The 14,849-nt window shown below is 40.1% G+C and overlaps 1 protein-coding gene across 1 annotated transcript in view; it reads right to left on the bottom strand.

The window, feature by feature from the left end:
- Positions 1-3,239: 3,239 nt before the first annotated feature.
- The window catches only part of TCERG1 (transcription elongation regulator 1), a gene marked incomplete at its 3' end in the record, with an annotated part of 30,392 nt that continues 18,782 nt past the window's right edge, over positions 3,240-14,849 (bottom strand). The window contains exons 6-9 of the mRNA XM_018561653.1: positions 10,931-10,993; positions 7,188-7,403; positions 6,009-6,127; positions 3,240-3,410 (exon numbers count right to left, since the gene is read on the bottom strand). Coding sequence (XP_018417155.1) covers positions 3,240-3,410; positions 6,009-6,127; positions 7,188-7,403; positions 10,931-10,993 — 569 coding nt within the window. The remainder of the gene's footprint in view (positions 3,411-6,008; positions 6,128-7,187; positions 7,404-10,930; positions 10,994-14,849) is intronic.

Here is a 14,849-nt window from a genome sequence, read left to right as displayed (position 1 = left end):
CATATACACAGTAATACCTTGGTTTACAAGTAACTTGGTTTGAGAGTGTTTTGCAAGACAAGCAAACATTTCGGAAAATGTTTGCCTTGCTATACAAGCAATGTCTTGCAATAAGAGCAAAATTTTGTAGAAAACCACCACCGAATAAGGCTGAAGCAGTGCGAGCGATGAGTCTGTTTAACGTCAATGCAATGTCACCTTGTTAAGGTTTCACGAAATGAAAGATTCCATTGATTCAAGAGATAGCAGTGATTCCGTTAGTGATAGTGAAAGTCGTCCTACACAATAATCCTCCTCTCTCTTGTCCCCCTCACACCAGCCACGAAGGTACCTGTAATTGGTTTTTTTTCTTTATATTTTGTACTGTATTATATTACCGTACAGTATTGTAATCATTGTTATATGAATATTTTGGGATTGTGGAACGAATAATCTGAATTTCCATTATTTCCTATGGGGAAATTCGCTTTGATATGCAAGCGATTTGGATTACAAGCGTGCTGCCAATTATGCTCGTAAATCAAGATTATATATATATATATATAATCAGGTATACACATATACACACACAAACTGTACATGATTTTAAAACATTAAACAGATAAGATCAAAATGTCAAAGTGTAAAATGATTCTTTCACAGCATACGCATTAGAAATCACTGAAAAGAGTATACATTCCCTTTAAAATCACTCAGGTAGTTTAGACTATAAAGAATGCAGACCCTCTTCCTCTTAATAGACCATACGGCTTTATAAAATACAGTTAGTTAAAATACAGTAAGTGTCGAACTTTTTGAGCCTTTCTATTTTTATCCACATAAGCTTAAAGTGACAATATAACTCAGGAGTTAAAAATGCATTCAAGTACCTTAATTATTAACAAAAACATAGCCACACTCCAGAAGGAAGGACAGTGTCAGCACCAACTCAGAGATGATTTGAGGATCTACAACGGAGTGATACACAAATAAGATACTTTTTTGTTAGCAGTTAAGGTACTCAAATGTGTTTTTAAGATTTAACTTCTGAGTTTAGTGCTACTTTAAGATACTATAGGCTCCTAGTTTGGACTGCATATTTAATGATTTCTCCATTAAAACACAACTTCAAATCAAAACTGCTTTTTTAGCTTGGCATTTAGGAACTCTGTAAGCTTTGTATTACTGTCCTTTTTGTATGATATCTCCTAATTTTCTGTCTGTTTGACAGAACAGGAAGTGAGGGAAAATCTCCGCCTTCCTGTCTATTATGTGCCAGACAGAGGTAAAGTTCCATGCCTCCCAACTGGAACACAGCCTGAATTACACAAACTTTTTTAAAAGAGTAAAAAAAGGTTAAGCGCTTCTGTCAGGATTTTATTTCGGTCTGATTTCCCCTCACTCCCCGTCTAGGTGACAAACATCAGACAGAAAGGGAAGCAAAAAGAAATCTCCTTAATAGGGACACAAAGGACATTTCAAATCAGACAGAGGTTTTTATTTTTTTCCCCAAATGAAAACACGTTTTGGCTGGAGCTGAGCTTTACTTTGTTCACCCCTGCATACAGGGACTTCAGCTGGCCATGCACTGCTTAGATTTTCCAAAGAATTTTCTATTAGTCCATGGGTTCTAACGGACAATCGATTTTGAGAGAAGTGACGAAAAAAACTAAAAGGAGCAGGATGGAAAAACGAACGAAATTCAGTGAATGTGGTTTCGATCGGGAAACTCCATTAATTCCAAAATGGAAAGTTAGAAATCAAACGAAATTTCGATCGACATTCCTCAAATATCTGATGGCATTATCGAGTGGTAAAGAAAGATCTTTCATACGAACATTCATTCAGAAATCTACTTGTGTATGGCCAGCTTTACTGTGAGGTATTCAAACCTACAGCACATCAACACAAATGTATATAGAAGAATTAAAAGGACAGATTCTCTGTACACCCATTTCACGTGCTATAGGATCAAATATAATACAATAAGGTTTTGTTAGAAAGTATTGAACATGTAAACAGCCAGAATTGTAAAAACATTTTCAGAAGGTGGCTAGCCATGACAGTCTACATACATTTTGTTTTTCTTTAAAGCAAACCTGTACTGAAGTAGTATAGAGGCTATCAGTGATGACTAAAAGGGAGGAATGCTAACATTACAATGCACAAATGGTTGTAAGATACATAAAAATCTAGAGGAAAGTGGAGCTGTAGCTGCTGCATTTTGACGTTTCCAGGAGAAAGCTAATAGGGCCCATGTGCCACCACCGTTTTTCCACCAAGGCTTTAAAGCAGGAGTAGCCAAATTTCTATGGAATTCAGGAGTCAGTCTGTCTAATCCACGAACCTGCAGGATTTATTTTTTTTAGCAGTCAGTTCTATTGACAACATTTAGAGAAAACCTCAAAAGTTAGGTGACAGCCTTAATTTGTAAGCAACACTGGTTACCTGGCTCCTGGGAATTATCCAGCCCTGCTTTAAGGGCAGATTCTAAGACCTTGTACCTACAAGGGCAACATTCAGAAATGCTGCCAGCAGTGACTGAAACAGTGCTTTTTTTGATTATTGGGTAAGAAAGCCATTAATAATCATCATGCTACAGAGCTGTCACTTCCATCCTTGTTTTAAAACTGAATGAGTAACTAACACAGAATAAGTATGTGCATATGGACTATGCAGACATCTGTTATACAGAAGCTTGTTCTAGGTCAAATCACATGCCAAATTAGGGGAGAAGGAAGACAACCCCTGGAGAACCTTCAGAAACCAGTCAGCAAAGGCAGCCCCCTTATATTATATTCTGACAAGCTTCCTAATAAAATGAGCCTGGGTTCAGTTTAAAGTGGCTACAGGCAGGCTGGCATATAAAGCCGGTAGTAGCCACCTCACACCCTCAATATTGGTTGACATAACTTGTTTTACAAAGCATTATTTTTTCGATAGCCTTCTTCTAAAAACGGGCAAAAAAAAGAACAAAAAATAAAGGAAAGTAAAAAGTGCCAAAAAATGTGGTTGGTTAATCCCAATTCATTTAGGATTGCATTAGCAAGCAGAAAGGCCTGTAAAATTAATGTTAACACATTAGTCTCTATTAGGCACATTATAAAATACAATAGTAATAATTCGCCAAAATATGGGCACCAGAAACCTGTGAACATACAGCAGACCCATATATCTGTGAAACGGTATAATCACCCAGCAGAGAAATCAGTCTTCTTACCAAACACAAGCAAATAATGTAAGAAAATGAAAGCCCTTGCCTGTAAAGATGCAAAATCCAGGGCTAACACAAAAGTCCCTGCAAATATTGGCAAGAAAACAGGCTTTGGGGGGCATAAGTACCATGGAGTGCCAGGAATTGGTGTGGTAGCTACTGGGCGGGCTTTTTGGGCAGCTTTTTCTTCCTCCGTCATTTCTTCTTCTTTTGGTTCCTAGAAAAAAAAATGGCATTGAATTTGGGAAACAGAAAAAGTTACCATGTAAATGCTGCATTCACCAACTCATCTTGTTGCTTTAGACTCTATGGGCTGAGGAGGCGCAAAATCTGGGCTTGGATCCTAGGTTCAATTCCAGCCATGAAAACCCCACTATCTATATTGAATCTATTGGTCTTCCTATATCCGCACACATTTTCTTTGTCTGTTTTTGTATGGGGAGGGGGGGTTCTTTTTTTTTTTCCCAACAGTGTTAAATAAAATTTTAAAAATAGATTTCAGCTATGCCTCATCCTTAACGTTCCCAAAACCAGAGCCATAAATATTAACCTCATCATTAAATTAAACCATTACCCCTAAAATGTAAACACGTCTTAACACTCAACCTATGGTGGTGAGGGGGTAGAACCACTGTCATGTTTTTTGCGGTCTATTTCCCCATTAAGGAGGTGTACTTAAATTTTCCTGATTTCCAATCTTATGGGGAATGAAAGTGAGGGTAATTCTGAAGCTGAGTTGCCACCAGAACAGGAATAAAGGAGACATCTTCCAATAGAGGCACTTGTTTATGTGACAACTGTTTGAAGGGGAGATTTCCCTCACATTAGAAAGATATAATTTTACTTCCTGTTGAATCAACATGACAAGATGTGAAGAAAAACCTTCCCGAGACACACATGGCAAAAACTGACAGCGGTTTTAACTCTCCCCTACTCCTTGCAAAATAGATATTCTTTAGCCTTAAAATAAACCATTAACCACTAAAGCCTAACCCTAACTTTAACAACTCCTAAACCTAACATGTCGCCTTCAAGTCCATACTTGCGATACAATAGCCATGCTGGAATTGGCTTTAAAAGACTCCAAAATTGTCCCTAGAATGTGTGTCTGTATGAAAAAGTTATGGGAGACTTTACACCATAAGCTCCATCAATGGCAGGGACTGATGTGAATCATTCTCTACATACAGTAAAGTGTACTGTAATCTGTTGGTGCTACAAATAAGTACAAGAATGATGTGAGAGGATGGCAGGGGGGCAGTGTAAATACAAGATAACGAAAGTACCTTGTACCAAAGTGCCAAAAATCACTCTCGGGATCTCACATGCACAGTTCAATACCCCCTCCCCTAAGACAGGAAAAAATAGATGCAGTAGTTCTACTTCCTTAGTTACCTCTCTTTCCCCAGCCTGTGATTAGACTATGAAGAACAGCAACACATTGATGACATCACCCCTGTAGTCAGTAAGCATTGTGCAAGTAAAAATAGCCCTGATTGGTTCAGAGAACTGAACTTTCTTCTCCCAGTCTGAGAGCTGCTGTGTAAAGAATTACAGGGGGGCAAAACAAGACTCATTCAGATTCAGGTACATATGCACAATGTCCAAATATCTGATTCTTTCATATAACTGTAACTGAATGCATTTTTTTAATATTTAAAGAACTCCTCCAAGAATTAAAGAACTATGAGGTGAGTGAAAATCACTCATCCTCATAGTTCGAGCCGACGGGTGACAATGAAACTGTCACACGTCGGCTCAATAGATTGGGAAGTGAGCAAACACATACCACCACTCGCTCACTTCACGATCATCTCCCTGCAGTAAGCGGTGACTGTCAGTCACGGCTCCCTGCATGGATTCCCCCGCTCCTCCAGCGCTGACTGGAGGAACAGATGGGGGAGGGGGCGGGCACAGCTGGCTCTGCCTCTAGATAGGCAGAGCCCGCTGTCACTCACACAGCTGGGTGAATTTCTACAACATTGTCGGATCAGTCCCGGCTGCAGCGGTCTCAGTATACTGCGAGCTGTAGCTCGCGATATACTGAGCTTTGGGTCACGGGAGGACGCTAGTATATGTCCTCCCATGAGCCTTAAGAGAACTTACAGGCTTCAGCATTCATTTACGGAATTGCATCAGCAAACTTACAGCAGGTATAATTGCATTTCAGCAACAAGTGTTTTAGGCATCCAGAATGAATGTGAAAATGTAATGAGACTATTTTGCAAAAAGTGCAGTCTCTTCTACAGCAACTGGTGTGTATTCATGAACAGTTGTTTTGCATTTGCCTTCTAAAGTTCAGAAGAGCTGGGATCCATTTTAAAGCATTGATTATCACTTCACTACTGCTATAGTGTGCTGCACTAGTTGTTTAGAATGCTTTTCCTGGATCAGGTAGCGGGAGAGTTTCTGGTTCTACTAATGTTGTTGCTTTCCTTTAAATATCAGGCTGAACAGAGAATGTTACTTGGCTTGCAAAACAACAATAAAGCAGGATTGACAATAACACAAAGCAACTAATCTCAGCTGTTATTGTCTCCGCAGAACACCTGATTTCTTATTGGCTGCCTACCGTTACCGCTCATGCTGTTTTATTACACAATTAAAGGTTTTACAAAGACAAGATTCTAGATTTAGCAGTTCCAGATTTTAATCTAGTGGATAACACGTCAATTATAAGTGATCAATCACTTAGTAACTTACGCATCTTGAGATAATCGTAGCAAACGTTGACTCAAAAAACCAAACAACATGCCCGCCCCACAATAAAGTAATCAAAAAGGATAATACCAAGAGTTTGGTTGCAGGCTTTTACCTCCTTAATCTCCTTGGGAGGTTCTTCCTTTGGCACCTCTTCCTCGGCCTCCATTGGCTGGGGTTCCTCCACAACTGGCTCAGTCTTAACTGTCTCCTTTACTTTCTCCACTTCTTTATCTAAAACAAATTGTAAGAACAGTGACTACAACTTCCCAGCAAGCAGTTATTAACCTTTTGTAGAGACTTCCAAGAGCTCTTGCTGGGTAATCTGTATGGTAAAACATGCAATTTAATCTTGGTAGAAAGTCTGTGCACTACACACGACCAAATATTGAGAAGGTTATCATGCCCACTGATGTTTATTAACAGTTTGCTATAAAAAATATTTGCAGTCACCTTTAGCATCAAGATCTGCATTAGTGGCCAAAAGAAAGTGGTAACTGGGTCACAAAGTGGCAGGATTTGACACTTTATAGCTGAAGATGGAAACCATTTTAAAAGGGTAATTACACTTTCTCACAAAATGTGAGAAAATGAACTTGCACAGAGCATCCCGCCACCTCTACTATTCATACATTTTAGCTGCATGCAGAACCCTCGCACCACTAGCCAGCGTCAACACCGTGAGTGCTAATAGCACAGCAAAGTCAAATGGCCATGCTGGCCAAAGAGAAGCGCTTCTTACTTCCGGGGCAGAAGCACTTCTCATTGGTCAGCATGGTCATATGCCTGAGCTGACCAGTGAGTGCTTGCCATTTGCGAGTGTTTTGCTGGATCTTCAGTACTGGGCTGCAGCGCAGTGTAGGACTGTATACTGGCTAGTGGCAGGGGGGTTCTGTATGCAGCTAAAATGTATGAATAGCGAGGGTGGGTAGAGGTGGTGGAATGCTCTTCGTAAGTTCATTTTCTCACCTTTTGTGGGAAAGTGGAATTACCCTTTAATTGGCTCCGGTCTAAATTGGCCCTAGTGTGCGTGTGAGATAGGGACCTCAGACTGTAAGCTCCTTGAGGGCAGGGAATGATGTGAATGTGCAGTATGTAAACCGCTGCCTAAATTGTCGGCGCTATATAAATACCAATAATAAATCAAATATACTGTCAGTAAAATAAATTCTGTATTTTCAACAAAAAAGGAATCCCTTCTAATTAATAGTGACTAAAGGAAAAAATAAATTAAAAGAAAAAAAAAAAACTTTGATGCAGATTATGGTTAGTCAATAACAGGAGGGATGCATACCTTTTTCTTTAAGTTCCTGAGGCTTTTCCCATGTAGACTCCAAAGTGCGATTATTATAATAGTATGTTTTGCCATCGGCAGTTTTATATTCAGACCATTCAGACATCATTGTCGCTCCTGCTAGTGTGGCTTGAGAAGCAGCAAGGGCCACTTGAGGGTGTATCATTGAGACCATTGGAGGACCAATTCCAGGCATGACACCTAGAGACATGTTCACTGGATTAAAATGAGATTGTTCAGAAATATTAAAAACTTTGAACTCTTATTAAAAGGTGCATTTCCATATCTAATTTTCTATAATCTATTGACAAGAACTTCCCTTATACATGCAGAGGCATTAAAAAGGAAACATAAAAAGCATTGCAAAATTGTTTTACAGGTGCAATCTCCAACCCGTCTGCTTGGATCCTTAATTCACTACCTAGTGAGTCATGAATAAGGAAAAAGCATGCAGGATAGGAACTTTTGCAGACTTTGTTTGGCTGCCTTCATGCTTGGCCTAAGTCAGTGACTCACAGGGATGCAGATGCACCTTTAAAAACAAGTAAAAAATCATAGTTCTTATATTTTTATCTTATATACTACTGTATGCTGCAGTTTCCATGTACTGTCCAAAGAGCATAGTAAAGGGCACCTTGAGAACAGTGCCTTTTACTATGTAGGTCTTCAAACACTAAACCTGTAAAGAGGATTAAAATTAGGCCTGAAAAATACTTCTCTTTTTATGGTTTCTAGTAAAATACTTGTGATTGCACACCTTTGTGGTGCTGTGTATTACCACACACTCATTAAAAAACATTATATCGTGCATTAACTTGTTGTGTTGATGCAGGCCATACATGCCTATACACCCCAGAGCACCACAAAATTAGGCCCTGGTGCTTTTTTGCCAATGTAACGCACCCAAAGGTGTCAAACTGGCCTAAAAAGATCTTGGTACAAATGTGTGAGAATCCACAAACAGAAGTTGCCATTTCCAGCATCTAGACTACATTCTAGTCCTGGGTTCAGTGAAGCTAGATAGGCCCCAGGGGTCAGAATGGCAGCATCTCACACAGGTATTTTACTTTGTAAGAGATGCCCTTCAAGAGTTTTTATACTTCTATTACTTGGTATATCACACCCGATGAATCGGAGCCTTCAACAAATGTAATTATTCAACTTAAACTGACTCCTTTAAAACATTTCATTAGCATACGAACAATCTAAAGTCAAGAGCATCAACTGTTACTAATGAGCATTACCCAACTCCATCCACATCTGATATTGAAATTTCAGAGGGTAACCATTTCCAAATTTGTAATATCTTTTGAGAATGTAAAGGGTGAGAAAATGTCAGATTGTGGCACCGCAGCTTCCAAATGTGTTGTTTATTCTCTGTGTACTCAACTCCATCCACACCTGATATTTAAGTTTTAGGGGCTACCCTAGAGCTAAATACATTTTAAGAATGTAAAGGGTTAAAAATGTTTGGATTGTGGCACCACAGCTTCACAAAGTTGTTGTTTATTCTCCATCTGTGTTTCCCATAGTGCAGAAGGTAACCACTGTGGTTCTCAGCCAGACTCACAATGGAAGTGAAGAAAACATTGCTCACTGATGATGATTCTGGGTCAACAGAACTGTATGCTTCTCTGAGCAGCAATGTGTATTAGGAAAACTGGACGTTGGCTTTCTAGGTTACAGGTACATTACAGGTACATGTGGTAAGCTCTGCTCTTTCTGGTGGTATATGGCTGAACAAGGTTTGGGATACACAGTTCAGCAAGACAAGAAATCCATCAAGGGAGCCTAAGCCCATAACTGGGCTTTACAATAGCTCTGGAGCTAAACAGAACTTGAGATTGTGGTGGAGATATCTGATCACCAGATTTCCCTAGAGATGTATACGAAGACAGCATTCAGCTTTTCAGCAATCACATAAAACTAAAATATAAGCATGGGTGGAATTGACCTTTAACAAAATATTTTGTAGAGATTGGACTGTGATCTCGGCCACACAGGCACATTTTACTGCGCTGCAGACAGATGATTGATGCTTAAGTCTCCATTATTGCAAGATGAATCAGGACAGCGAGTGTGACGAAGTGCAATATGTTTACCGCCAGGTCCTGGATTCAAAGAACTTCATACAGCTCTGCTGCCTGTACTCTGCTCTGCAGTTGGCCAGTTGATGGACAAATCCTCTTTGGGAAGGACGACACCAGGCCAGTGGCAGAGCAGAGAGCAAACACCAAGAGTGCTGGTTTCGTAAATTGAAAGAAAGACATCTCTGGATGAAGAGCATAAAATTAAGTATATTGCACACCATTAGACTCACTGTGGCATGCCTGACCCATGGGTAGAATACATTTTAAGTGTGTTTTTTACACTACGTTTGCATGTTTTTACATGTCTTTGCACTGAAACACATGAAAAACACAAACGTGCACTACAAAAAATAAGACATGAATAAAGCACATCTGTGAGAATAGGCCAGACCCGAAGACTGTGTACTCTGTGACCCTGTATGTCACCTACAAATACTGGGAATTGGGGTAAAATGTAAAAGAGAAAAGGGGACTCGCAGCATTAATACCCATATGAGCAGCAGTCCATGGGAAATTGTCATTTTACAATTCAAGTACTACTCAAGGAGCTTGCTTGCATCAAATAATCATTTGGCTCAATACAACTTCTGTAGTCCAGGTATCTGGAAGATTCTTGGAGTGCCTTATAACCGCCTTTCCAATTCTGTGCCCACAATGCTTAATTAGCAATTGGTGTGTATACGGCATAACTTGGCTGAAATAATCGAATTCAATGGATGAAGTGACGCTGAGCACAGCCCTAGAAGGAGCACAATGTTCAGCGCACACAAGCAAATCCAACAGCACTGGCCATGTAGCACAAATACTGCATTTCACCCCAAATTTAAAGCAACGAAATATTAAACATAAGCACAATAGGGCGTATTATCATTAGCTAAATTTGTTGAGTCAAATTAATTCTTTTCTTAATATTCTATGCATTTACATTCATCAGTAGCACCAATGTTAACGTCACCAAAGTGCAGTTGATGACATTACTACCGTTGGATTTACTGTAACAAATCAATAAAAGGCTGTTTATGGTGATAACTGTGGCAATTTTGTAAATGCAATATGAACACAAAAAGCAATGCACGTTAGCTATTCAGTGCGTAGAAGAAATAGAAAGGCTGCAGGAATACCAATGTACTGCGCCCCTGGTGACTGATGCTGCGTAGTAAAACCTTTGGGACAGAGTTGCATCCTTTATACAATACAAGCAAGACATTAGTACACAACAATTAAATGTACTGTAAAAGGAATGCACTACAAAGCATAGTCAATTATTAAGACATCTAGAAGCCACATCAAACAATATCTAGACACTGCAGCACTGGCAGGTATCAATTCACTGTTTACATCGACAAAACACACACATGCAGGCAGGCATTAAAACACATCACTAAAAGGAAATAAAAAACAACTTAAAGCAGTGTTGGGATAACAGGAAAATGTGTTAAAGACGGCTTCAGTCGGTTAAACCATACCTACGCATATTTAATTATCTATTAGATCATAATAACTAGAGTGCAATACTCCTGCAGGGAGGGATAGGCTGCAAACACGGTATCAGAAAATACGGGAATAAAAGAAAAATAACAAAAAACAAACTACAACAGCACTCACTACCATGCCAACTGTCAAACAAAAACTGAAACAGTATTAAAGAGTTACCGGTTTTGGTGGTAGCGACTGTCTTTACATACGGGCAGCTGACTATTTGCATCATTGCTACACCTGTAAAATGGATATGCAAACATGTTGGAACGCAGCAGATAGCACTGTGTCTGCTACCATTGGGGCTGGTCAGATATTACATTATGAAAGCATCTAAACATTGCCTGCTACTTCAAATAATCAGGACATGGGAACAGCTATAGAACATTGGAACATTGCTTTTTCACCTCACCCTCTGCAAACCTCTAAATATATACTAACTAAGCCCTCACGGGCAGGGCCCTCCTTACCATCTTGTCTTGAATTGTATTGTGATTGTAATGTCTTCCTTATATTGTAAAGCGCCGCGCAAACTGTTGGCGCTATATAAATCCTGTATAATAATAATAATAATAATAACTACTGTTTTACAAAGGCTTACATTCCAGCTTACACTTGCAAATTTTCAATTGACTATAAAGTGCCAAAGTACCACAGTGTAAAGTATAAGTTATAACACAATATGCAAGACAAGTTTCACACTATAGGGGCACTTTTTTGTTATTGTCTTGAAACCATCCTACATCATGAAATGCTCTAATGCTATTAAAGTCACCTGGGACCACCAATACCGATTTATGGCTGGTGTGCGATCAAGAAGCTCACTGAAATCATTCTACTGCTAAAATCTTAGGAATGAAAGTTGAAGCAATACCAGTTTGCTTAAAGCAGAACTCTGGGCAAATCAAATCTTAACCCTTGCAGGGGTGCTACCCCCACTCTGTAAGGGTTAAAGGAGAACTATGAGGCGAGTAAAAAGCACTCATTCTCATAGTTCGAGCCGACGTGTGACAAAGAAGCTGTCACACGTCGGCTCAATAGATCGGGAAGTGAGCGAATGCATACCGTCGCTCGCTCACTTCTCGATCATCTCCCTGCAGAGAGCAGTGACTGCCAGTCACCGCTCCCCACAGGGATTCCCCCTCCCTGCTTCGATCCTCTATCGCTAACTGGAGGAGGCTGGAGGAGGCAGTATTGTCGGGATCCATCCCAGCTACGGCGCTCTCAGTATACCGCGAGCTGAGGTCCACTATAGACTGAGCTTTGGGTCACGGGAGGAGGTTAGTATGTGTCCTCCTGTGACCCTAAAGAGAACTAAGGGGAAAAACACTTACACCATAGTTCTCGTTTAAGTGTCCCTTTGTCTAAGGAGCTAAATTAATAAAGATATACTCGCATGATCCTAGAATGTTCCCTTCAGCCTCACTTCCCCCTCCGCTCAGGCGGTCTAAGGTCCTACGAGTCTTTTTCTATAAAGCGTATAGGATGTGAGGACGCTGAGGGACATTCCATCGCTGGAGGGGAGGAGAAGACAGGCTGGAGGGAGCCGTTTAGGAGCCAGCCTACTACACTGCCCATCTACCATTGTGGAGAAAGGAAAACATTTTTTTTTTTTTTTATAATCTTAAAACCTGCAGCAGTACCATTTAGGAAAGCAGAATTCAAGGGGGACTTAACCGCCTAGTAAAGCAGATAGCTGAAAATATACCTTTCACCTGTTTACTAGTGTAAATGTGCAACACGAATAAGAAGCAGATGCACTCATTTGATACACTCACACTATAGCGCTGACTGGCGGTTTTCAGTAACTGAAGGACACCAGTCACCGCTAGGGTGCGCAGAAAAATGCAATGGACTGCGCCGCAGGTCCCCACACTGCTGTGTAGGGACCTGACAGGAGTGTACAGCATTTTACCGTGCAGCTAATATGAACCGCTGACCAGTGGGTGGAGTCTTGTCGCGCTGAAAAGCGCCCTGCGCACGAAAAAGTACTTGAGCTTCTTTTTCGCACGTAGGGGCAGATTTCAGCGTGTAGCCATTGGTATTCCTGAGTGTGGCTCGGGGTTAATTTTCTGTACCAAAGCAGTAACCCCGAGCCACACTTGGGACTACAGCATAGTTCTTACCTTGTCCGCGATCCCTGATGTTTCCTCCGGCCGCTGCCGGAGGAAACAGTGCTTCAAGCGCAACGGCAAAAACGGGCATAAAACGTGCCTAATAGGAACGCCCAGATGTGAACCCAGCATAAAATCAGAACTGTTGTGTGAAAAAAAAACGACATATATGGCCAGCATTTTGCACAAACTGTCTGACTGGATGCCCATTTGATTTAAGTTCAATTACATTTAAGCTTAGCAATGAAAAGACATGAAGCTTGATACCTAAGAGAAGCCTGAAGGGAAAAAAAGAGAAGCTTCCTCTATGCTCCAGGTCATTTTCAGCAATTATATTTACATGGCTTACAAATCAGGGTAAAAACATTGAAGTATATCTAAAACCAAGAACAAAAATGTATATATGGAAGCTTATCAGTCCTTAGATGTGGTGGCTCTGCATTAGTTTTATTACATTTCCTGCACGTGGAAATACAGGTACAGAAAATTTGGTGTTGATCCTGCCAAAAATCCAGAGTATCCTTGTAACTTCCTGAAAACTGACATCTCAAACAATGTTATCAACCCTCACCAGTTCTCTTCTGTGAACTACTAAACACCTACTGCCTATGTTACTGGAAGGGTCTTCTGAAAGAAAAAGAAAAAAGAAGAAAAACGATTCTGGATAAAATAAATGCAACCACCACACCTAAGGACTTGAAAGTTGCCATATATGCCACGTTCGTGTTTTTGGGTTTAGATATGAGGTAAGCTTCTGAAGAGTGACTGACAGAAAACACGCATGTAGGAAATCATCTATCGGCAAACATTGTGTGAACACGTTAGTATGAACCTGTATACTACAAACATCCAAATGAATGTAGGCCCTGCACACTAGCTGTCATCAGTGCACATGCATGCAAAGGCAATGTAACAGTCACACTCGCACCTTCCACATCACAGCTGTAGTAAACACTTGTGAAACATATACATTTACAGTTTGATAAATGTGTTTGGCTAAAAAAAAAAAAAAAAAATTTTTTATAAATTTAAAGTTTGATAAATGTTTTTGGCTAAAAAAAAAAAAAAAAAAAGAAGAAGCTCAACGGCTTTATCTGCTTTTCGTTTTTGCGATTCACGTACCTCTCTCACACAGACAAATGACATAGGCTATCTCCTGGTTGAGACTCAAAGTGACTATTGCTGGAAAAAATAATCCTGTAAAAGAAGAGTCTTAAACTGGCCATACACCTATAGATTATCTGCAGGTTTTCTCTGGTCAGATGAAAAAATACCTGAACAATCTGATTGGATGCAGGCATTGTTCAGGTATTTGAAAGCCAGCAGGGCGACTAGCAAGGTACTGAAGCTTGCCCCAGTGGGAGATTCCTCCATCCACACAGCTTAGCAAAGATGGAGGAATCTGTTACACTTTTCCATCTGACCATAGAAAATGCAGGTAATCTATAGGTGTATGGCCAGCTTTAACCTGTCTTGGTGTGCGTTTCTATAATCTTCACACTGCTGAAAAACAAAGCATCTCGAAAAATCTTCACACTGGATGTCTGCGTCCCTTACTGTGCTCAGGACACAGCAATGCAGTAAGAGACCATCAAAAGGAACACTACAGGGTGCTGGAGGAGGTGCAGGCATCCAACACATCCAGAGGCGTATTTAATATTGAAGATTCTTTGAGGGGCGTTACCCTGCAACAAAGTGAAGATTCTACGAACAGACACAGGGACATGGAAGCATAAACTCTATTCTTTCATTGGGTCTATTTTTCATTTTTCTTTCAGAGACTTAAGTTGTTTTAAAATATAAATTATTTTATATAAAATGCATATACATGCAGGTATATTTACACATGGGAGGAATTGATATGAAAAGTATAACGTTTGTTTCTACTTTCCAGATCAGTTTCTGTTTTAAATAAAACAATTACAGGAGGCAAGTGTGAACGTAGCCTTACAGTGCTGTCGGGCTCTAATGCCCACTTCTCT

Source organism: Nanorana parkeri, unplaced genomic scaffold (genome assembly GCF_000935625.1).
Source record: "Nanorana parkeri isolate BGI_ZX_2015 unplaced genomic scaffold, ASM93562v1 scaffold536, whole genome shotgun sequence".
Lineage (NCBI taxonomy): Eukaryota > Metazoa > Chordata > Amphibia > Anura > Dicroglossidae > Nanorana > Nanorana parkeri.
This window is presented reverse-complemented; position numbering and strand designations above follow the sequence as displayed.